At 49.0% G+C, this 23,814-nt stretch overlaps 1 protein-coding gene and 1 non-coding gene across 2 annotated transcripts; one reads left to right on the top strand and one right to left on the bottom strand.

Annotated features, from left to right (window-relative positions):
* Positions 1–14,783: 14,783 nt before the first annotated feature.
* Positions 14,784–23,601, top strand: LOC119399073 (uncharacterized). Its single transcript, XM_037665889.2, has 4 exons — positions 14,784–15,153; positions 17,797–18,021; positions 21,225–21,368; positions 23,190–23,601. Exons 1-4 carry the CDS (start codon positions 14,884–14,886, stop codon positions 23,580–23,582), a joined length of 1,032 nt encoding a protein of 343 aa, XP_037521817.2. The 5' UTR covers positions 14,784–14,883; the 3' UTR covers positions 23,583–23,601.
* Positions 20,231–20,304, bottom strand: Trnas-gga (transfer RNA serine (anticodon GGA)). Its single transcript has one exon. It is a non-coding gene; the product is annotated as a tRNA-Ser (tRNA).
* Positions 23,602–23,814: the final 213 nt, after the last annotated feature.

Genomic DNA, 23,814 nt, shown 5'->3' with positions numbered 1-23,814 from the left:
CTTCACCTATCGGGAAAATGGGGGATTGACGTGTGCGAATTAAGCTTGACGTTGCGTGCCTGACCTCCTACCTTCTTTCTTTTTTATTTATTTATTTGTTTATTTATTTCATGAGCATAGGCGTGCGCACGAGGGGGGCAGGGGGGGCAGCCCCCCCCAAGGCAGTGGGGCAGCCTCCCCTTCCAATAATTTGAGGGGGGCACCAAGTCTGTCCCGTACCTTTACTGAGCCATTGTTTAACGTGTAAGGATATCACCATGAAAGGTTATTGACTATAATGCCGGCCGAGGACCACTGATGTTGCGTTCCAAGAGCTGCTCACTTCCCATTGGCAGGCCGTTGGTAGAAGCACGTCATCAGTGAATTTTCATTTCTGCATCACCCTGAGCACGCCTATGATCGTGAGGCCCTTTCGGAAGTGAAACGGCTCCGACTGGTTGCGGGCGTCGCGTGACGGCGCGCCTACGCAGTTGCCATCGTGCTTAATGACTCACATTCCGGCGCCGGCGCCGGAACGTGAGGCCATACGTTCATATCCGGGCAACACTGAAATGTGGCAGCGTGCAATGGCAGGTGACCTCGACAAAAGATTAGATTGCCACATAAGAAACTGCTGATCGCTGACAAGCCCGCGATCGAGAGAATAACAATAAGTGCAAAATGGCGCATACGCATGTGACCGGCGAACTTTCGTGGGCTCCCCGACGACGGTTTTTTCGACAACGCCGCCACAGGAATCGGTAACCTCATTACAATATTCGCTTGAAAACAAATTTGGTTTAGCCACGCGCGTACTCATGGGTACAAAAGCTGCTTATGACGCGGACTTCACGGTGCCAATTTTGTTAATGAGATTCTTGGTTAATCATAATAATTTCTGGGGTTTCACGTGCCAAAACCGCGATATGATTATCAGGCACGCCGTAGTGGAGGGCTCCGGAGATTCGACCATCTGGTGTTCTTTATCGTACAGTACACGGACCTATATAGCATATCGTCTCCATCGAAATGCGACCGCCGCGGCCGGGATCGAACCCGCGACCTTCGGGTCAGCAGCCGAGCACCGTAACCGCTACACCACCGCGGCAGACAGGTCCCTGGTTCTATAAATACACACTTGGGTCCTCTATATTTAACGACCTTATGTAGTAGAGGATTCTGAGCGGCGCAGACGGTTCAAAAAAATATTTTTCAGTGGTAGACGTTGTTGTATGGAGTAGAAGGTCGTGAACATGGCTGTTGTTTTTGCAGCCGGCTTTACGGCAACAGGCTGAAAGCGAATCTGTATTTAGGCAAAATTAGGCTAAAAATGTTTTTGTTCAGTGTATAACTGTTGGGTTTCGCTAACTTTGTTAACTCTCCGTGTTATATCGTGATTTTCGCAGTAATTGTTGAAATATTTGACGCCGTTTTTGTTCACTTGCAATATTCTTTGTCCATGCGATTCGAGTTATTGAATAATTCGCCTTCACGCTGCCAATTTCTAGCATCCTGGTTAGCTCTGTTGTTGAGCGACCTCCCCGGAAAAGCATCGGTTCCGGGTTCGATCCCCGTACCATGGACGAATTCGACTAAAAAAACTTTCCTTTATGAGAAATCCGTACGGATTTCCATGTGGCTTTGTGCTACAAACGTGTGGTTGCTGACTCTTCCGCCACCTTGCGGGATTCCGCAGAGCTCATTAGCAATGTACTTGTTAGTAGTAAAATGTTGAAGTTGTTTTTATATTATTATATGTTAGCCTTTTCAGTTTTCCAGTGCATTAACATAGGAGGTCCCACCTGTGGTTTGTAACCTTGGGGCCTCATCCTGCATATGTACATACCTATATTGTATTCTCCTATTATACCACTAAAATGATTGATTGATTGATTGATTGATTGATTGATTGATTGATGATTGATTGATTGATTGATTGATTGATTGATTGATTGATTGATTGATTGATTGATTGATTGATTGATTGATAAAAACAGTGAAATCTTACAGTACAGCAATGCTGATGCTCTGCAGATTCCCGACTGATCGACCTTGTGCCGAATTCTTCGTATGAGACCGCGTACGCTTTCCGCACACTTTCTCACGAACTTACGTTTGCACGTGCAGCCTACTGGATGACCGGGCGCGACAGCGGTACCAGATCAAGGCCCGCCGCCACTGGAAGGAAGTGTTCGCCTCGTTCATCCTACTCGCGTGTTTTGTCATGGTCCTTGTCTTCGTCACCGGATGGAACAAACGAATGGTACGGCCATCTTAAGGTCCAATAGGAAGGGGTAACAGTTGCGACTCAGTGTGGGAACACTAAAGAATATCTCTAGTATCTTTTTTTTTTTCGCGGAAGAATAGTCGTAACGTTCTTTCGCTGTCGCTACCTTCCTCACAAGCTGCGCTCGCACCTTTCCTACCACGAACACTATACCGCGCTAATGTTCTCGCGACACGAAGGTATACCGGGTGAGCGGCAGTAATGCCAGGAAGCGAGCTGTATGATGATGATGCATAAACGTACTCCCCGAAAGGTACAGTGGCGTCCACTATTAGGGTGAACACGGCTCAGCGTGGCCGCGCTCCGCGTATCGCCATTGCACCCGGGGCGGTCGCGCACCGAATCGAAGCGGCGCAGGCGCACACGAGCGCGCCGCTCTTGCTGTGCTACAGCCAGGCAAGAGCGGCGCCACGGCAATGGTCCCGCTTTGTTGCACACAACGCGAAGTCGCTCCCGCGCGTCCCTCTGCGCATGCGCCGCTACGCTTCGATGCGCGGCCGCGCCAGGTGCGCTGAGGCTGCGCGGAGTGTGGCCACGCTGCGCCGTGTTCACCCTAAGAGTGGACGGCACTGTACAACGGTTTACGCGCGAGCGTATACGTGCCCGCAAAATGGGAGATTCCGATGCGGGTGTATGAAGCTCGGGTGATAAAAGTTGGCACGGCGCCAGAAATGAGGTAAGCGGCGCAGTTCTTTCTTGTATATTTCGTTCTTTTCTTTCTTTTTTAGATGTGAAGCATCTTATGGCGGAGTTCAATTCGGTGGTGGTGGTGGTGTGCGGCGTGACCACCCTTACTGCGCATGCGCAAACCCTCTCCACTCCCCTCCCCCTTTCCCTATCTCCCCTCCCCCTCTCCCTCTCCCTCTCCCTTTCCCCTCTCATTCCCCCTCTCCACTACCCCTCTTCCCTCTCCCCCTCACCACTCCACCTCTAGAACGCGGGCTCTACATGCCGAAACACTGCTTCGCATCGCCTCATGGGCCCCTTTAGCGGGAGATGGTGTGATTTTTATGTAAAAACGTTTCCTTTTTTAAGTAAGATAATCGTAGGCTGGCTCACGCATGTCCTTCCACTACAGTCGGTATAACAGGCCTCAAACATCAGGCACGTTTCTTCCCTATCTTCTCTTGTGGCCGTGTTGACGCGCCTTACCATTCTTTAATGAGTAATTCTTACCAACTAGCTCAGTTTTCTTTTGTTTACGGTATTGTGCGTCTGACAGAACTGCATAGCTTACTTCCTATTGCAGGGCAGCTCTGTCAATGCTTTACCACTCGGCCGAAACAGCGACTTCTTAATCAAACAATTTTCGACAACCTTCTTTTAAAGAAACATTTGGTAACCTAAAACAAACATTCTACTTTCTTTACGGTCCATGTAGTTTTACGTTCCTGTTTAAATTAAGGGAGCTTATCAAAGTGTGTCTAGTGAATGAGTGAAACGACCTAAATGGTTCCAATGTATTTACATCGCAGCAATGCGAAACTATAGACCGACCCAGTTTCTAATCATGACGCCAATACTTGGAATAAACTTCGCCTCGCACCGCGATTCCTTCGTAGTAAATGATTATAGGCTGCCGCGTTCACATAATGTTTTTTTTTTTTCAAATTGACTGTATTCTGTTGACCGTTACGTGTCTCTATAGACAGCTAATATGTATATGGTATATTACACAATGCTGTCTATGAACGAAACAATGGGAATTTTAGGGGCTTGTTTTTCTTTGTTAGAAAGAGCATTAAATGCGAACTAACAGACAATCTCGCCATGTTTTACCAGCAGGTTGTTTCTAAGACTCTTGAACATGCTGGAACTACGAGAGATGCCGTGGCTGTGGCAGTGGTGTAACCAGGGGTGGCACACCGCCCCCCCCCCCCCCCCGCATTTCTTTTTCTGCCATGGGACACAGAGCACAAAATGAAACTCGACCACACTTACCTGCCCGGAACCCGCGTCGGATCAAGGGCGTGCACTCCTAAAAAATTTCTGCCTACGCCACTGTGCTGCGGTCTGCAAGAAAACGCCATGGCGTCCACATGCTTTGCCGCTACCAGAAAAGAGACATTCACTCAGACTTTCCAACAGTGTGCCAGTTCTACACGGAAGCTTCAGCCTGTCTTTGTCAATTGTCGCCGGATGGATTCTCTCCCACTCTTTTTAACACGAAAGTGTTTTATGCCGGGGTCCACCAAAACTTGAGTGACGTATCTCCGTCACTGAAATGACGTCAAAAGTGCACGCGATCAGACGGCAAAGAAAAACTTGAAAAAAAAATGTTTTGCCAATCGGAGTCCAACCTTCGACCTCGAAGTCGGCAGCAACAGATGCCGGGCACTCTATCCACTGCTCCACCATCTGAAACAGGAGGCATCACAAACGCGCCTTTTATGTATCACACTTTCCTCTCACAGTGCTCTTGGTCGGCGGTGGGGTCTCGCCATCTGGGAGCGGTAAAGTGAAGTAATGCATTATGACCGTGACCTCCGTGATTAGCCCCTGCAACGTGCCGTTGCTACGCGTCCGTCCCATTAGACGCGTTTAAAAGAGAAGTGTAGTTTTGTCAACGCCTTAACACACCGCGAGGTGGCCACCTTAGCCCAAGCCTCGGTCTCGCTCACAGCATTCATCCATATTAAATAGCTTCGCGAGGCTCGCCTGCCTCGCCTGCATGGAGGAAAAAAAAATCCTGCATGTTCGCCTGGCTGTAACAACGTGTTGCCCGCTTGCAACGCGTTGTTATCAGCCGTTTCCTAGGGAGCCTACAGGACCAACCGTTTAAAACGGTCAGTTATATAGGCTCCCTGCAGTTTCCCTTTGGACTGGCTATGGGACGGACGCGTGTCGTTCCCTCGGAGCAAGAAGAGCAGGAATTGAAGGAGTGCCGACGTTCACAGAAGCGCGAATTGGCGCGAAAACCACGTGAAGCCGCGTCCATAGAACGTGAAGTCCCAGCCGCTGACTTCACTGGATTCCATCTTTACAGTAGTGGAAGGGCTCTCAATTTTATTTCTCAGGATAGTGATGTTCAACCAGCTATCCCAAGTTAGCGAATTTGTGAAGGTCGTAAAAAAAGAAAGAAAACTTATCTCTATCCTCTAGGCGCTCATTCGCAGTTTGTAAGCGCTGTTATAAACTCAGAAGTTCGAATAATATTTAATAAGAGTTCTGTTTTGTATTCTTCTTGCAGACAGCTGATCCAAAAGCTTACCGCGGTTCTCGCCAGAGAGGGCCCTTTGGTCTTCCAGAAACGGCCCCGCCTCAAAATGAAGAACTGGCAAGTGAATTTTTTTTCGCCACTTTCGCTTCACCTGTCTTCCTTGTCTCCTATATCACTGCCAATTTTACCTCACCGCCTTTGCTTCCTTCTATCACTTGTCTTCTTTTGCCCCCCTTTGCCAGTTTCATTACACTTGCCTCCTGTAAGTGCAGTGCCCTCTAGTGTTGCACTGGACATCCTCCTTGCGGCTGAACTAAACGAAATAGAATACGCTTTCGCAGCACTAACTATGGCTGCTATTCTAGACAGTGTCAAATTCCGCCATATTGTCAAATTTAGTAATGGCTGCATTTTAAGCCAATAAGAGAGGCCGTAGATGAAGCCCTCTGGGCCAGTCAGAGTTCACCAATGGCGGAATTTGAAAGTGTCCAGAATAGCAACCCATGTGCGTTTCGGAAGCGAAAGAGAACGGCGGTGCAGTGTCTCACGATCTTTGACGACAGGGGCCTAGCTCGTCTTGTCGCTAAATCAGGGCTTCTTGATCTCATACAAGTGTACAAGCTCTGTGTATTTACCCGCTCTCTCACCATTTCTCCCTGTCAAAAGCAAGACATCGTGCATGTGTATTGCTGTTAACCTGCGTAACATTCCGTTTAAACGCTTAATGAATGGAACCAATGAATATTCATCGCAAGCATGCGCAAAATTTCGGCGTAGTAGTTTCCCCGGAATAATTGTATGTATAAACGATCCCGTGTATAGAAGGGATTTAGGAGTAGGCCGATCGAGTAAGAGATGCATAGAAACAAATCAGGAGCCATACCCCAAAAAGGGGAGCAAGCGAAGCCTGCCGTGTGCCTGCCTGACGTACTACTTTCTTTCTTTCTTTCTTTCTTTCTTTCTTTCTTTCTTTCTTTCTTTCTTTCTTTCTTTCTTTTACTGTTTCTTTCTGTCTGAACGGAAATGAAGTCGGCGCATCACGAGAGCAACCCATTCGTGCCCTTTCCCTCCGCGGCGAAAGGGAAACGGTCCTAATTTGTTGCGGGCGTGGCGTGAGTGCGCGCCTACGCACTCGGCATCGTGCCGAATGACTCACGTTCCGGCGTCGGCGCCAGAACGTGAGGACATGCGTTCATATCCAGGCAACAGGCTTTTTTCGCGCACGACAAGGTTGCCACCGAAATCTAACTCCTAACAAGCTTCGCTTGAAAAGGTTGCGTTCAGTCGGTTCTCACTAAACCGTGTCGCAGACGACGGAGGAAGTGATCCAGAGACCGTTAGCACGGAGAGCCACAGAGCCACCGCAGGACGTGGTTCGACACAGACCAATGGCACACGACGGCATGATTAGGCCCGTTGTCGACGACGTAACTGATGAACCGGCTCCGACGACGTCGGCAGAAGAGGCGGACCAGCCGGCGCAAGGAGGAGGTGACAATTGTGGATAGATGATTGTAGAGGACGATGAATGGATAGATGGATAAATGATGTGTAGATACATGAACGGATTTCATTAGGTAGATAAAGATGTACATAGATAGAAGGGAACAAATAGATACATGGAGGAGAAAGGCACAGGTAATTAGGCAGGCAGGCAATGAATTTTTGAAGAATTGTTGGAGTTTAACGTCTGAAAACCACAATTATGATTATGAGATAGATAGATAGATAGATAGATAGATAGATAGATAGATAGATAGATAGATAGATAGATAGATAGATAGATAGATAGATAGATAGATAGATAGATAGATAGATAGATAGATAGATAGATAGATAGATAGATAGATAGATAGATAGATAGATAGATAGATACTATCTAAAGCTTTTTGCATGAGAGGGGGGAGTACCCTATATCGCCTTGCCGTAAAGGGAAGCTTATGTTTGACCTAAATGTCCTGCCAAAACCGCTCGCTCCAGGTGGAGGCGATTACGCAGCTCCGCGTGCGGTGGCCACCGAAGGCGGCAATGTCGAGTGCAACACTTCACTGTGCCGCCACATGAAGGACTGGTTCGATGCAACGGTCGGTAGCCAGGCGGACGCGTGCAAGGAGCGGAACACGTTCCTGTGCCACGAGTCCGTGGCCTTCCCCAACTTCGACTCCATTGTAGTCAAGGTGTGTGACGCTCGCTGTGCAACGGAAACGATTTGTAGCGTAGGATAGACAGACTCAAAAGACGAGAGATAGGAGATGTCTTCTCCCGTCTTCTTTTGCGTGTGTGTTTCCTTCGCTACAATTCGCTTCTGATGTAAACCAAAAGGCCCCAGTCGCCACAATTCTGGTGCTCTCCAAGTTAATGTATTCTTGTTTGTTACTGCGTATACCACACCCTTAAAAATAACGTCAATAAGGTCACAGGGTACGTTATGCATTTGCGTAAGACGACTCGAAGGCGAAAGCCATAATCTTTTTCTTCTCATTCGATTGTACTAATTCCCCCTCCCCCTAAAGCTTTCTGCACCTAACGTGGTTTTGCACTGCCTCCGGGACAGGAGGCATTGGAAGGTATCTGCACATCATATAGTTTTGCGGTGCCTCCGGGATCGGCCCACCTTTTACCAAGCGAAGATGTCATGTGATGACGTCACCATGTGAAGTCACAAATTTTAATGACGTCGCAGTGTGACGTCATCGCATCATCAGTACAAGCGCCGTAGGGTGACGTCATCAGTTCAATCGACTGAGGAGAAAACGATAGCGTCTTTCGTCTTCGAGTCGTCTTAGGCGAGTGCATTAGGGATCCGCGTGACTTTTCCAAACTGAGTGGCCGCTGGACACCGCTAAGGAAGTTGTGCAAAGTCCACGCAAGACTGCTTAGTTTGCATCGTAGCGTGACACATCGTGTTCTGTTCCTATCAGCATGGAATTCAAAAAGCTCCGAGGCCACTCTAACACATGGTGGTACATCACGAAGACATGCTCGCGCGTGAAATAGTTGAACGGGCCGCATTCGCAGCCAGTGGCGGCCACCGAAGCAAACGGCACCGAGGAGGCGACCGTCGGAGTGAGGCGCGCGACCAGTGAAGCGGACGGACAGGAGCTCATGAACTCCTGCATCGAGTACGCGTGGAATCCGGGAGAGGGCGTCCAGGACGTCCTGTCTTTCTTGCAACACTTCAACCTGGACCTGCGCCGCATGAAGGACGATCCCACAGAGGACCCGCTGCAACGCATGTTGCAGCTCTCTCTAGACTACGGCGTCGACGCACCGGTGTCTTTCTCCCTGAAGTATGACGTCACTGCAGAAGCACCTGGACCTTTCACAGTAGAGGTAAGATGCTGTTATTTGTGTATTTGTTTACATTTTTCCCTTGTACGGATTCGGTGCAATGTGAAATCGGGCTTAAAGCGCCCCCAGACATAATTTTATGTACGAAATGCGTAACCTGTTTTCGATCAGCTTACGCAAGAAAAGACGAGGACGCAGACCAAGGATGTGACGACACGAGCGCTGACTCTCAACTAAAGTTTATTAGGTAGGGCACGAATAACTACGTATACAGAGGCCAATCGGCTATGGACAGAGCAACTGCGTGTGTGCAGCAGAGTCATCCATGTGATAACTAAATTACTCAGGGAACGTGGAACACCTATGTGCGTCAAAAAACATACATGCAAAACAAGATCAACTCACAAATAAACGTGTGACTCAACCTAATCCGGCGCCAGACAAGACCAGTAAGCTGATCGAAAATTAACTATAACCAACTAGCCCAGATTTCCCTGCTCGTTCGTAACCTATTACTTGCAATAAGTTACATTTCTTTACGATATCAACTATATACACACTCTCGGCGGCTTTCAGCCGTCGCCGTCATGGACCGTATAACGTCCCAAAAGATAACATCGCCCCGCGCGTCGTATGTTCAACGCGCGAGTAAACGCTCGCGGGCGCTGCCGACTAACGCGGCTGTAACAGTGATGAAACGAGCCGGCCATCTCCGTCGCGCGAAAGGCGCATGCGATAACATCGCTCAGCGCGAGAGAGCGGCCGTCGATCGCTCCTCGAGCAGAGAGGAAACGCCCCGATCGTCTCTCTTCGCGCGAAAGGCGCATGGAGATAGGAGCCATAGCGGGCCTACGTGCCTCCCGGAGAAATGCGCTTTGGGCTCCCGCGGCCGTCCATCTTTAGAGGGAATCAGTAGACGGCTCGTACCTTAGTACATATTGTGTGTTCTCTCACCGCCTACTTAACGTTGAAGTGACAGACAGCACAAAACTTCTTCGCTCGCTGGAGCGGCCGTATTCCCTTTCGCTAGCGTTTTGTAGAGTTACGCCACATCGGATCCTGAAGGAGTTAGCCGCTAGCATTACTGCCTATAACCTTCCAATTTGTTACTCTCATATTCATTGCTTCGCCCTGGCGTCGAAACCGTGACTTTTTGTGTTTTGTAATCAATACATCCCTTTTTATTTCACTTCAGAGCGGTGTAATTGAGTACCCTTCTTCGCCGCAGTCGGTGATCACTTGCGGACAAGGACGAGTTTTTTTCACTAACCAAGAAACTTTTCTTTCTGAGAAACCTGTATGGATTTCCTGGTAGCTTCGGGCTATAAACGGTGGATGCCAACTTTTCCTTTTTCACAACGCTTGCTCCGCCTTGACGGTTCCGCAGAACACATTGACCAGAATCATGCATCGCCTACAACGCCTTGATGTCCTGTCCTCCCGTGAGAACTATTTTGTGTATACGATGCGGGAAAACGGATTGAAATGTATTTACTCTGTAATTGTTTTTTTTTCGCAACTTTCGGCTGAAGATGTAGCTTCGGTGGTACATTAATAACAACCAGGCCTGGAAAGCCGTAAGCGTACAGTTAGCACGTGCAAATAATAGTGCTGCTGCAGTATTAGATGAGAAATCACTGAATGGGAGTGTCGCTAGAGCCGACGTTTCAACAAGGCAACTTCTCCTCTTAAGGCAGTAACTGTAGGGCAGGAACATTGCTCCCCTGACAAAGGCAAGTACAATGTTAATGTTTGGCCTTGTTGGTGTGCATATAGGGGGGGGGGGGGGGGGGAATGTGGAGCTCACTCAGACTCACTCACGAAACATATCAACCGGACTCACTCGGACTCAGACTCACTCTAATTTTTCTCAACCGAACTCACTCGGACTCACCAAAAGATAATTCACTCGGACTCACTCAGACTGACAGTCTGAGTGAGCCGACTCATGAGTCCGTTAGCATGTAATTAGCTTTGTCTGCCATAGTTAGTGTCAATGCTCTTTAACATCAATATCTCGCATAATCGGGGCTCTACTTAGCGCAATTTGATCTCGTGCCTTCAAATACGAGTTATCAGAGTTTGTAATTCAGTAGGGACATTTTTATCGAAACAGATTACTCACACGAGCCAGCCGGTCTATGAACTGGCTAACCTCCCTGTCTTTCCGCTTGTTTCTTCCTTTATCAATAACTTCCCGTGAAACAGTTTGCGGGGGGGAGGGGGGGGGGTCAAGGCACCTCCTCCCCCTCTCCCCGCGCAGCTCACGCCTCTGATCAATAAATATTGAGCTCACGTATGAACGGTAGCGCGTGGAAGTATGTGTGAGTAGACGTGAGTATAAACGTGAGCCGTCATAAGGCTGATAGTAATGCTGAAGTTAAGTAGTTATCACCATAGGTCGGCGAAAAAATGTGGAACTCACTCAGACTCACCGACGAAACATACTTGCCCTTAGCTAAGCTCACTCGGAATCATCAGACTCACCAAAATTTTCCTCAACCGGACTCACTCGGGCTCAGACTCACTATAATTTTTCTCAACCGGGCTCGCTCGTGCTCAGACTCACAATAACATTACTCACCCCGACTCACTCAGACTCAGACTCACGTCTTGATCTGAGTCTGAGTGAGTCGACTCATGAGTGAGTTTGCCGGCCTATGTTGGTGTGACATAACTGCAAATCGCTAGAAAGGACAGAAAGAACACAATACGAGCGCTACTGACAAGTCCTCTCGTCGAAACGTTGTCTCCGGTGACACTCACTGTACAAGAATGCCTCGTCCCCATAGGCCTCCATCAAGGGCGCAGGCAGAAATCTTTCTGCGGGGAAGGGTGTTCAATCACCTTTAATGTATGTTCGTACGTGTGTTTGTATATGCGCGTGTATATATGCACATTCAAAATTTAAAAAATTTCGGGGAGGCTTTAAACCCCCTGGTTACGCCGGTGATCTCCATCTTCCCGTAAACTTCTCTCACTTCTGGATTTCTGTCAGTATTGCTTCACGTGAATCGCGCCACTTCGTTCGTATAACAGATCACCTTGAACCCCGAAGTGAGAGAATTCGTCAACGCGCTCCACTCGCTCGAAGAGGACGAGGTCGACGACTTCTACCAATACCTCCTCGCCCACTACGCTCTCGTGGACGACGCAAACGTGACGGAGCAGCTCATGGACGCGGACGAGGAAAGTGAGTTTGCGCAAAGTACATCCGAGATAGTTCCTATTAGGGCTATAGTTGTCACAAGTCGTTTGCAGTAGCGTTTAGTACCATTATGAAGGTGCACTCGTTTTACAGCGCCCATATGTGGGTCAGGGAACGGGAAACATGGCGGGAATATAGGTGATCATGCAGAATTATGGATATAATTGATCATACAGGAGCAGCATAAACCAATAGGATTATCGTGAGTTACGCAAACACCGTCAGCGAGTGAATCTTATTTCGTTAAACACCTCTTTTCCATCGCTGTCACATTGAACATCTCCTGTGCTACCTCTTTTACTCACCCCTTTATCTCCCATAACATCTATCCGTCATGATACAGGATATTATGTTACGTAGTGCCAGCCTTATAGCGAGGATGTCCGGATGTTCGGGTAGTCTATGCTATGCACATACGTATAGTCGGAGCACTGAAACCTATGTCTTCGTTGAATGCAGTCGCAGAGTTCGTAAACGTGACAGCTGCAGCTCCGAGCCGTCTACTCAGAATGAGCATTGCAGACCTCTTCAACACCACGGGTATCTCGACAGGTGAGTGAACACTAAAACAATAACTCTGCCAAAAGCTTTGCTTTTGAACGCCAATAATAACAGAGCAAGGTAATGAACACGCTCGCAAATGAAGTCGTTGAGCTCTAGAGCAGCTTAGAGTGGCACTAACACCAATTTTTGAAAGTGAGTTTACTCTGCCATACAGAGACGCCTCCACGCAAGCGTAACGACGATAAGATATTGATAAGATATTTTGACATGAAAGTCGGCTTTCGCATGGCGCACCTGCTGACATCGACACTATCGTTACGTCAGACTACAGCGTCAATTCGTGTGAATTCACGCACCAGTATGGCTAGTTGTGATAGCGTCAGGTACCAAAACATTCAAAATGGCAGCTTGTGCGTCACCAACGGGGCCACGTAGCGGAGTTGCCGAGACAGGTTTCACTTTCGTGTTATACCGATTCTTATGACAGAGGGATCAGCCATGTTTCTTTTTTTCAGCCATTCGTTACGCATGATTCGTCAAGAAGGATATCATTACCTTGTGTAATTTCTTATGCACGGCAGGTCGGTGGGAGCAGCTGTTTGCACGGTTCGGCCTTTCCAAGGATGGCGTGAACGGCCACGTGACTGTGGACCAGCCGGCTTTGGAACTGGTGGCGTACCTCTCGCGGCCGGCAGAGACCCTGGCCAGGCGAAGGGCGCTCGCCTGGCACGTCCTTCGCTACCTGGTCGGAGCAAAGGCGGACGTCGTGGCGGCCCTCAACTGGACCCGGGGCGTAGAAGACGTTCCAGGAAAGCTCGCAGTCATGGTATGTCCGGTTACAGAAATGTGTCCTGGCCGGGACGCCAGTGATAACTGGGGTCAAGGTTATGCATGCTTCCTCTAAACTTGGGTGCGTCAGTAAAGGAATCTCTTATATAGGCCAGAGGCTGAATACCCCATGTTTCTCATTCGTAAGTTGGCGTGTAGTACTACTGTACGGTAGTAATGAGCGCGGATGAAATTACCTTTGCAGCCAACACCGGAGTCCAAGTGTCGGCGACTTGTGGAGAGACTGAGCGGAGTGCCGCACGGGGTTCTCGACTTCTTCGAAGGTGAGCCAAGAGTCTGTCTCGTTATATATGTGGCAGAACTTCCAATATCAAATCGCATAGCTGCTATTCGTGAAGATGAACTTTTTTTTTGGTGGTTTACGAGTATTTCAAAATGCGAGGTTCGTGCAGAAATGCGAGGAGTTTCATCCCCGCCGGCATAGTGTAGGCAATCAAACTTGTTGGTTCATACTTGTCTTTTGAATAGCAACTCAAGAAACGCAGACAAAGAAGCCACACGCACGCAGGACGTGCGCTGTCCTGCAACCATCCTGTGTACTTGAGCAGGAATGTGTACTTCTGCAGGACTGTGCATTGTGCAGGACTGCGCCCGTCCTGTGTACTTGTGCCTTCTTTTTCTGCGTTTTTTCCACTGCTCTTTAAAAGTCACGGCGTATGCGTGCAACGCGAGAGCTTTACGTATAGTGCAAAAGTCATACGTCCCCCGAAGAGCTAGACTTGATTTACCGGCTTTACGACAGTCATTCGCCCTTTCTGAAGAGTTCTGTGCGTGTGTAAATTCTACTAATTGGTCACTATATTTTATTTGGGCTTTCACTACGGATGCCGCACATACGAAGTTGTGAACATATTTTATATGAATTGTAAGAACTGTAGTTCAACGTTCGAAAAGTATTCGATATTCGATTGGGTTCGCATTTGGCTCTGTCACGGACATAACTGTTTGCACATTACTATATTGTAAATGGTCGTAGAATTAAGGGGGGGGGGTGTTAGGGTGATATTCAATGTGAGCATATGCAATAGAAGTTGTACAAACAGGGATAAGGTGCCCAAAACAGGACGGCGGACGTTTGGACAGGTAGACCTATCTTCGTGAAAGGCACCATGTCATGGTGTCAGTTTTAAAAGTGTTAGCGGATGACGCCACGCGGTGCCACAATCGGTAATTGAAAAAGGAAAATTCATAGCTCTTCCACTACTGCGAAGAGAAAATCCAGCGAAGCCAGCAGCTCTACGGTGGCATGTTCTGCGGAAGCTGCTTCACTTCGTTTTCGCGCCCATTCACGCTTCTGTGCGCGTTGGCGCTCCTTCGCTTGCCGCTCTTCTTCCTCCGAGCGAACGACACGCGTCCGTCCGGTAGCGAGCCCAAAAGGCAACTGCTGATAATAGTACTAGCACGATCTCTACGTCACGTGACAAAGGGGCACAAAGACTGGTTGGGAGTGCCGCCGCCGAGCATCGAGACACTTGTGAAATAGGCATCAGCGGTGGCGAGAAGCGGCGAAAATGATTGTTCTGCGCGTCGTTTTGTGCGAGGACGCGATGCGTCAGAACCTAGCCATAGACGTCTTCGATGTAAGAAAGAAAACCTGGACTGGAAATGAGTATTGTTCGTATTTCGTGCACAGGCAAGAACGCAGTGCCCTCAGCGACCGTACTAGACGTGACGGGCTTCATGGCAGAGCTCCAGGGAGCCGTGGCTTCCATCTTCAAAGGCAGCGCCACCAACGGTAGCCCCGTCGCAGCAGAGGCGGTCTCGGCGCCTTCTCCAACGACCAGTGCTACATCACAAGTGGCACTGTTACCGGATTCTAGACGGCTGGAAGCTGATCACGAACACCTTTTCGCTGCGCTCGAAGGCCCAAGAAAGGTTTTCTTAGTTTCTTTGTAAGATAAAATAGGGGCGGGCCAACTGCCCACTCTGCGCGTTCTTTCGTAATTCTCGTCCGCCTCGGTGGTACGGTGGTTGCGGTGCTCGGCTACTGACCAGAAGGTTGTGGGTTCGATCCCGGCCAAGGCGGTCGCGTTTCGATGGAGGAGAAATGCTTGTTGTCCGTGTACTGTGCGATGTCAGTGCCCGTTAAAGAACACCAGATGGGCGAAATTTTCTGAGCCCTCCACTGCTGTGTGACTCAATATCATATCGTAGTTTTGGAACGTAAAAACCCAGATATTATTACATTTCGTAATTCTGAATACGCAGAGAGGTTTGACGATGCTAAGTAAGACGTTGGTTCCGCCTAGTTGGTGCATTCATTGCTCCTCTGGTTCTAGCACTGCATTTTTAGATGCGAAGCATCTTATACGGAGTTCAAACTGGTGGTGGTGGTGGTGTGCGGCGTGACCACCCTTACTGCGCATGCGCATACCCTCTCCACACACCTCCTCTCCACTCCCTCTTCCCTCCCCTCTCCCCTCTTCCTCTGAAACGCGGGCTAGACATGCCGAAATTCTCTTCTGCGCAACGCCGCGATGAGCGCCAGCGCATGCGCGTCACCTCCCCCTCTCTCTCCTCTCTTATGCTGCCCCCCTCTCACGCGCCTGTCGACCGCGTTCCCCGCTCGCCCTGTGAGAATTAACGGCCAGGCTAGAGGGAAGACAAGACGCGCGTAGCGTTCCACTTCGCGTTCCACGACGCGAGGTCGGTAGCATGCCCAACGAACGCCAACGGAACGCAATCATGCAAGTGCTCCGGCTTCGCATCGCCTCATGGTCCCATTTAGCGGGAGATGGCGTAATTTTTTTCTTGGATGACACTAACTGTTCGTGTCCGAGTATCGTGCTGGAAACCGTTCCGTTGTAAAAGCAAGACTCCACAGGTTATGCAGCAAACTAAGTGTCGTAAAACCATGTTATCTTATAAGAATGGACATAAGGATGGAATGGTTCGTAATACATGTCGATTCGTACAGCTCATTCAACGTGACGGGACGTATCGCCCGTTCAGCGCGCAGTCAAATATGATGTGGCTAAGCAGGCCAAGAACGGTGGCTGAAGCTGTTCGTCTATGTGTTTTCTTTGAGACAACGAGATTTGGAGCCAATCAGTTATAACCAGCTCTGCGTGTTTTCGGATAAATCCGAAATAAAATACGATAAATACTCGACGGTAAAATTTTTGCGAATTCGGATTTATCCGATAAATTCCGATTTTAACGGCCGATATGACCCTGTTTCGTTCTTTATTGAAAGGGCATGTTCTAAGCGGCCATTGATACATGAGGCGGTTTGGACAATATAAAGTTTAACCTGTAATCAGGCCGAACCCATCGCACATTTAACAATGGTCTTGGGCGCTTCTGAATGCAGCTTCTGTACTTACTGGCACTCCACGATGGCGGCTTTGATGACAAACAAGTTGCATCAATGTGAAAACGACCTGGCCGGAACGTCTCTGTGTGTGAACAACGAAAGAACCTGCATGTGATGTTTTGATAACATTAACATCGCAAACGTCGCGTCCCCGCATGATGGTGCTCCCACACGGCGGTTTCACAGACATCAATGCAAGCCATCTATACGCTGCTCTGGGAATCTCTAATTGGTGTCACTCAATGGCGCTTGACGAAAGTCGCTCGACGAAACTTAGCTCCGCATTCGAGAACGCTCCACCTCGAATCGAGAAAGTCGATGGCAGCGCCGCCCTTTCGCAATAGGTGCCACTGTGTATGTGTGATAATCGGCAAGAATTTTTGCGTCATTGTCTGTCGAGTGGCGGCGCTCTACTCAACTCCGTCGTGTGAAGGACAAAAGTTTTGAGTCGAGGCTTGTTCCAGAAAAAAAAATTAGGTCTGGCCCGAATTTTCCTTCAACTGCGAAGTTTTCATTGTGAGACGGGTTGATGGCCATCCTCCTGTTTTGTGGACGATCCTCCATCTTGCCTCTTTCCGCAGACGTGTTTCGTCGTTATTAAAAAAAAAAAGCTTGCCAGTTCCACGCCTGTGAAATCTCAGTAAACTGCGGAACTGGCAAGCAAGCGCCATTAGCTGGCGAACTCAGATTGAGTTCTCTCTTCATCTTTCTTCATCATCTCCTTTTCTTTCTTTCATCTTTCTTTCTTTCTTTCTTTCTTTCTTTCTTTCTTTCTTTTCTCTTTCTATATTGCCCTCTCTCCTCCTTTCCCTCCTCCTTTCCCTCGCTTCTCTTCCCCACCTTTTGCTCTACTTGCTGTACATGGCTATGCTATGGTTTACCCTCTCACCTCCACCTTGTCCTGCTCCTCACTCTCATTTCCATTTCCCATCCTCTTGCTAAACTACGCTATACAAGTCCATGCCGTGTTTTACCCTCTCCCCTCCGCCTTTCTTTCCTCCTCACCCTCACTTCCCTTTCCCACCCCCTTGCTTTACTATACTATGGCTATGCTATGCTAGGAGCTGTTTGGCACGTACCCGCTCTCTGTGGCGCATACCCGCTAAGTTTTACACGCAGGACACACGGCGCTACTCCAATCATAAACAGCTGTTGAAATAACGTTACGTCCCTGTTTTTTTTTTTTTTTTTTTTTTTGTCAGAGCACGAACGGAACGACGCTGCAAAGGCCCGTGGGTGCAGGAGGCAGCTTCCCGCGGCGCTGGCTGCGCCGCCTGCGCGCCTGGCACTCCCTCCCACCGCTGGCGCAGGCGCTGCTTCCGGCCATGACGTCGGCGGTCAGCGTGGACTCGCCGGTCGCCTTCTTCCGGCCGCCCTTCTACGTTCCGGGAGCACCGCCGGCGTACAACCTCGCTGCGCTGGGTCAGGTGTGTGCGCCACTATTACTATTACTTCTTAACTGCGGAGCTGTTCAAGCTGTTCGTTCCGCCGTTTTGCGTGACCAGAAAACTAAGCTGCGCCTAGCGTGGGCAACGCAATGACTCGGCCTGGGCGCGCTCTCTTCGTCCTCTTCTTCATCTTAGGATTGACTATAAATAAAGACAGTTTGCTCTTGCCGACGTACGTTCGAGAAATGAGGATAGTTACAGTGCATTTCTCTGTATCGCCTAGTAATTTGGCGGATAATAAGGCCTGTGGCCAGCACACCCATTGATGTTGACGCGATGTGTGTGCAATGTAGGCGTTTCTTCAATGCGTGTGCCTTTCGAACTACAGAAATGAGAAGCTTGAACAGAAGAGAAAGGAAACAGAAATAGACAGAGAGACAGGAGCTTCCTAATTAAGACTATGGTAATCGAGACCTTGCTAATTACCAGCTTGCTAAATGTGACCATGCTAATTAAGGTCTTGCTAATAATCTCAGTGGTCCACAAGCTCCGCTGTTAGTCTAGCCTTGCACCACTAGTGCAAGCTGCCCACAGTATTTAAAGGGGTCATGAACCATTTTTCTAGGTAATCATCGAATGACCTCAGTATAGAATGAACTCGCAAATCGATTGCCCCCAAAATTTCTCGAATCCGTCAAGAATGAGCGGAGTCATAGGCGTGCGCAGGGTTCCCTTATCAGGGGGTGCGAAGGTTCATCGCAGCGACACCCCCAAACCAAGTCAATGTAGGAGGCAGATTCTGCGCCCCCCCCCCCCTCTTAGGTGACTAGGGGGGTCAATGTATGGGGCTGATTTTGCGCCCCCCTCCTAGGTGACTAGGGGGACGCCCCCCCCCCCTCCCCTGTGCGCACGCGTATGAACGGAGTTGCAGGATTTTGTCCCGCGATTTTTTCTCTCGTCCCGACGAGCGCGCTGGCATCTACATAGAGAGGGATGGCACGGGGGAAATTGCGTCAGCGCGCGTCACGACCTTGAGCAAGCGTTATGAAATGCGGTCGCTCTCTCCTGTTGTGATTCCTGTGCGCGCTAGTGTGGCTACTGTGTAATGTTAGCAGACTATGGAGGCCGACGCCGGCACGTGGCGGTAACCCATGGGAAGAAGCGCATCTGATCCAAAAGCCGCTCTCGATTTATGTCAATAGCGTGCTGTCTGCTGTTTGACGTCAAACAGCAGGAGCCGGCAGCTCCGAAGAGAGTGAGCACAGGCCTCTGTATAAAAAGAGGGCACCTGAGGAAATGGTAAATTGGCGCTCCGCTTGCAAATCCTCCTTCCCGCGCTCTACTGCAACATTTGGCTGAGCTGTTCATAACAGCGTCTGTTTTCTACAGGACTTGTTTTTTTCACCATGCCTGAGGGTTGGTTTATGATCCATTTAAAGGCGAGCTTTCTTTGTGAACCTTCTCAAGCTTTGTTGGCCTTGGAGAGGTTCATGGACTCAATGGGAGGTTCATTGACAGTGTAGTCTGTAAAAGTCCTTCTTGAGAGTCAGCGCAATAAGACAGAAAGAATACAATAAAGATACGGAAGACTTGTCACGGTGTTTCATTACTCTTAAATTGTAACGATGCACTAGAAAACACACAAAGCATCATCGTAAAGCGCCAAAGTGATGGATAAGTAGTCTATAAGCGGTGTTGCTAATCCCAATGCTCTAACAAGAGGGCTGGTCTTCGTAAATCGACGAAGACATTTCACGAAGCATTAGCTTAATTTGTTTGTGGTGTGTGCTTGTGTCTGTGAAGTCGAGCTGTCCAGTTGTATGTCCGCGTCTATTACAGTTAAACCTCGTTATAAAGAACACTGATAAGAAAGGGAAAATAGACAACCACCCGTTTGTAGCACGAAGCCACACAAGGAAATCCATACGGATTTCTCTGAAATAAAGCCTCTTAGTTGCCGAAAAATTCGTCCTGGTCCGGGGATCGAACCCGGGACCAACGCCTTTCCGGGGTGGTCGCTCTACCAATTGAGCTAACCAGGAAGCTAGCAATTGGCAGCGCCAGGGCGAATTCGTCGACAACTCGAAGCAACTGGACACATATTGCAAATCAGTTCTGCGGAATCCCGCAAGGTGGCGGAAGGGTTAAGAAAGGGAAAATAGACAACCACCCGTTTGTAGCACGAAGCCACACAAGGAAATCCATACGGATTTCTCTGAAATAAAGCCTCTTAGTTGCCGAAAAATTCGTCCTGGTCCGGGGATCGAACCCGGGACCAACGCCTTTCCGGGGCGGTCGCTCTACCAATTGAGCTAACCAGGAAGCTAGCAATTGGCAGCGCGAGGGCGAATTCGTCGACAACTCGAAGCAACTGGACACATATTGCAAATCAGTTCTGCGGAATCCCGCAAGGTGGCGGAAGGGTTAAGAAAGGGAAAATAGACAACCACCCGTTTGTAGCACGAAGCCACACAAGGAAATCCATACGGATTTCACTGAGCCACACAAGGCACGAAGCCACACAAGGAAATCCGTATGGATTTCCTTGTGTGGCTTCGTGCTACAAACGGGTGGTTGTTTATTTTCCCTTTCTTAACCCTTCCGCCACCTTGCGGGATTTCGCAGAACTGATTTGCAAAGAACATTGATATTTCAAACTATCAGTTATAGCGAACTAGATACGAACTTTGGTAGGTCAGTGTCGTTCATTCTTCTTATAACGAAATCGAAAAAGCGAGACAAATATATGGTTCATGCGAGGCTCTAGACTCAAAAGGTAGCATAAAAAACAAAATAAATATTGAAAGAAAGCTCCCAACCACATATTTTTTTAATCGTTTAAAGAAGTTGCGCAAATCTTGGTAATCCAGCGAAAAGCAAAAAGTCAACGCATTTGACTAGTTGCGCTACCGTACGAACAGAAAGGGAACACTGCGGAAGCGCGTGTGAAATTCCAGAAGGAGACCGGTAAGGATTATCTCATTTATAGCGGGTTTGTAGTCTAGGATAATGCGTTTTTGTATCTATGATCTTGGCACCAGCCAGATTGCAGATTTGTTAAAGCCGATATTTATCTACACTGCTACACCGAATATCGGATATAACGAACAGTCTTACGGTCCCGGCGCTGCTTCAGTGTAACGGGGTTCGGCTTTATACGTGTCTCTATATATTCATATCCCTACATGCCCGAGCAACGTTCTCGGTATGTCTATCATTATCTAACAACTCGGCGCAACCAGGTCATCGCCCGGGCCCTGGCGCATGAGCTGATCGAGCGACGTCGCGCCGATCCAGCCGTCGGAGAGCGCTGGCGTAGCTTCTGGGAAAGCAGCGACGCCGCCGACGACGACAGCATTTACTGCCTGCGCACCGGACACAACAAGGTACGCACTTCATCCGCCCTGGTTAAAGTGGACTGCATTTCACTCCCGAGTTGTTTCTATGTCTTATCTTCGTCCTGTTAAAGGAATTCAGGGCGCTGCAATACACGTGTTTTGGGGGGAAAACCAGCGTACAATCACACCATCACACACCACCACATCAGCGCACATCAGCCCACAATGCATACTATTACGTCAGCGCTGTGGTATGATGAACTTTATTCGGGTCCTGAAGATCAACCCTAGGCTGACGCAGCGGCTCCCACGGACGTGCTTCTTTCTTGCCTGCATGCGTCCTGACTTTGAGGTGGTCTTCTGTGACAACGTTTGTACCAACAAGCCCAATTTTTCAATGTACTGCAATAAACAGGAAATGTAGATAATATAAATCTCATAGAGGAAAGTTAAGAGACCTAAATGACGACGAAAGACAATGAAGGAAAACGACAAGAGCTGTCCTGCGTTCATTATCTAGGGCCTCAGCGCTGTTAACATTCCTGTAAGAGATGTACCAGCTTGCCCAAGCAGCTGTTATACAGAAATAAATAGCACAAAGTGTAAAGAAAGACGGGACGAGCATGTCATTTTGTGCGTTAGCCCTTTTCGACACGCATTATGATTGGCTGTCTATGAATGTGTGAAAGTTGCATGATTTAATGCCAACGGTCTGGAAACCAAATTTAAAGCAAATGTAACTGTTAGAATAATTTGTAGCGTACTTTACAGCAAGTAATTGTAATTACAGCATAAATAATTATTGAATTATTCTGCAGCCAGTAATGCTGTATTTCTTTATTTCAACGACCCACTCAAGTTACATGCGACAGTTACCGTCTGCAGCGAGCATGCCTAAAAAATAAAAAAAAGAAATAAAACATTTTGAAGTTCCTGCCGAAACGACCCACGTCGATGTCTCGTTAAACGCGGTATTGTCTTCACCAAAGCGATCGTGTATACCAAATATTTTAACCAGAAGAGGCATAAAGGAACTACATGCACGTAACAAGAATGCTTAATTTACCATTAGCTCATTGTCTGCGATCTCTTCCTTGCCCATAGTGCACAGAAATGGCAAAGGTATGGTCGTGTCTCCGAATGAGGACGCCGTGTCGCAAGGGGTTGGTACAATGATTGAGCCTTAAAGGGCCCCTAAACCATCTCCGATCAATGTCAAAAGCGGCAGCGCTACGAGTAGCGGACGCGCCACAAATTCCAAGAAACAATCCCTTCTCTTCTCCGGGCCTTTCGCTAATCCCCAGCGTTGGCAGTGACGTCAGCATTCGCGTCTGGTGATGTCATCCACAAAAACAACCTGTTTGTCTGCTCACAGGTACGCGCCCTCGCCCCTCTTCCTCCTCGCACGGTGAGGAGGAAGAGCGGCGAAGAGCCGACGAACGGAGCATGAAAGAAAGGACGAAACGAGCGAGGGCCTCTTTTGGATCCCCAAACGCGTGGAGCTCCGGTATTACGGCACCGTTTCGAAAAATTCTCGCGGCTGCGTGTTTGTTGAAAACTCGGGCACAACTGCAACACTACAACTAAATGTCGACCTGTGGGTGGTTTAGGCGCCCTTTAAAAGAGAAGAGCTCTCCTGTGTTCGTTATCCATTGTCATTAGCACTTTTAATTTTCCTGTAATAGATGTACCAACTTGCCCAAGCAGCTGTTATACAGCGGTAAATTGTATAAAGCGTAAATGGAGACAGGACGAGCACGTCTTTGCGGTTTAGTACAATGATGGAACCCCACGCAAGTTCGCCCAAATTTTAGTTTTCCTGCCTCGTTGTGCCACCTTAGTGAGCTGATCTCTCACTCGGCACCACAGAACGACACCTGGCGGCAGCGGAGACTCAACGAAAGCGAGATCGGCGACGCGGCGCGCCTTCGGGAAGCGCTGGGTTCCAGGATAGCCTACTTGGCCTTCCAGAGAAACCGACGTAGCGCTGCCGCCGCCGGGGGTGGCGCTGTTCGCCGTCCGGCGGCCGCCGATCATCTGCCGGGAGTGAATCTGTCGAGCAAGCAGCAGTTCTTCGTGATGCACTGCGCGCTCGGCTGCGCCATGGGAGGGGACCGTGGTCGTGCCCTCCCGGGTAGTCCGGCCGACCAGCTGCAACAGCGCTGCATGGTCGTGTACCAGACGCGAAGGCGTCTCGTCGACCGAAGCTGCGGAGCCACGCTCGCCAGCGGTAGCGTGCCTAACGACTGCCGTTACATATAAGCTGCTATTAAAGACGATCGAGAGCTCTGCACGTGGTGCCGTCTGTTGTCCACGCGCTCTTGGACTCGGGTGATTTGAAAGCAATAAAAGTGTCATACCATACTAATTTTTTCGTTAAGGTGCAAGACAACACAATCACGAGAAAGAACACGGGAAAGAGCTCCCAGGTCGAAAGTACAGGGCGCTCTGTCCGGTGTCCTTTGCCGTGATTGTGTTGTCTTGCGCCTTTAAG

The sequence above is a fragment of the Rhipicephalus sanguineus genome, chromosome 7 (assembly GCF_013339695.2).
Source record: "Rhipicephalus sanguineus isolate Rsan-2018 chromosome 7, BIME_Rsan_1.4, whole genome shotgun sequence".
Taxonomy (NCBI): domain Eukaryota; kingdom Metazoa; phylum Arthropoda; class Arachnida; order Ixodida; family Ixodidae; genus Rhipicephalus; species Rhipicephalus sanguineus.
The sequence above is the reverse complement of the archived record's forward strand: the minus strand, read 5'-3'. Positions and strand labels throughout refer to the sequence as shown.